At 64.4% G+C, this 362-nt stretch overlaps 1 protein-coding gene across 14 annotated transcripts in view; it reads left to right on the top strand.

Annotated features, from left to right (window-relative positions):
• The window catches only part of Trim9 (tripartite motif containing 9), a 105369-nt gene that overhangs the window by 961 nt on the left and 104046 nt on the right, over positions 1 to 362 (top strand). For all 14 annotated transcript variants that reach the window (XM_033765184.1, XM_033765190.1, XM_033765186.1 and 11 more), the window contains exon 1: positions 1 to 92. This exon is cut by the window's left edge. In XM_033765184.1, coding sequence (XP_033621075.1) covers positions 1 to 92 — 92 coding nt within the window. The remainder of the gene's footprint in view (positions 93 to 362) is intronic.

Genomic DNA, 362 nt, shown 5'->3' with positions numbered 1-362 from the left:
GCAAGATGCCCGTGTGCTACCAGTGCCTGGAGGAGGGGAAGCACTCCAGCCACGAAGTCAAGGCCCTGGGAGCCATGTGGAAACTGCACAAGGTGAGTCCTGAGAAAGCCCACCCCAACTTCCGCGCCTCGGATCCTCCCGCTTTGGCGCAAACGGCCCCCCTTTCTTGCTTACAGCGCATCCCAGCGGGGGCGCGATGAAAGTGACTTCGCCCGTTGGCCTTCCCGGTCTGGTGCATTGCAGAAGGCTCGGGGGAGCTCAGACGGAGCACACGGGGAAGTTCAACGTCCCCAGCGAGTTGCTGCGGGGGTGCTTTCGAGGGGGTTTCCCGGGGCGCGCTGCCTGTGAGCTTTGCGCAGGGC

This window comes from Fukomys damarensis, unplaced genomic scaffold, assembly GCF_012274545.1.
Source record: "Fukomys damarensis isolate Sample0158 unplaced genomic scaffold, DMR_v1.0_HiC HiC_scaffold_17, whole genome shotgun sequence".
Lineage (NCBI taxonomy): Eukaryota > Metazoa > Chordata > Mammalia > Rodentia > Bathyergidae > Fukomys > Fukomys damarensis.
The sequence above is the reverse complement of the archived record's forward strand: the minus strand, read 5'-3'. Positions and strand labels throughout refer to the sequence as shown.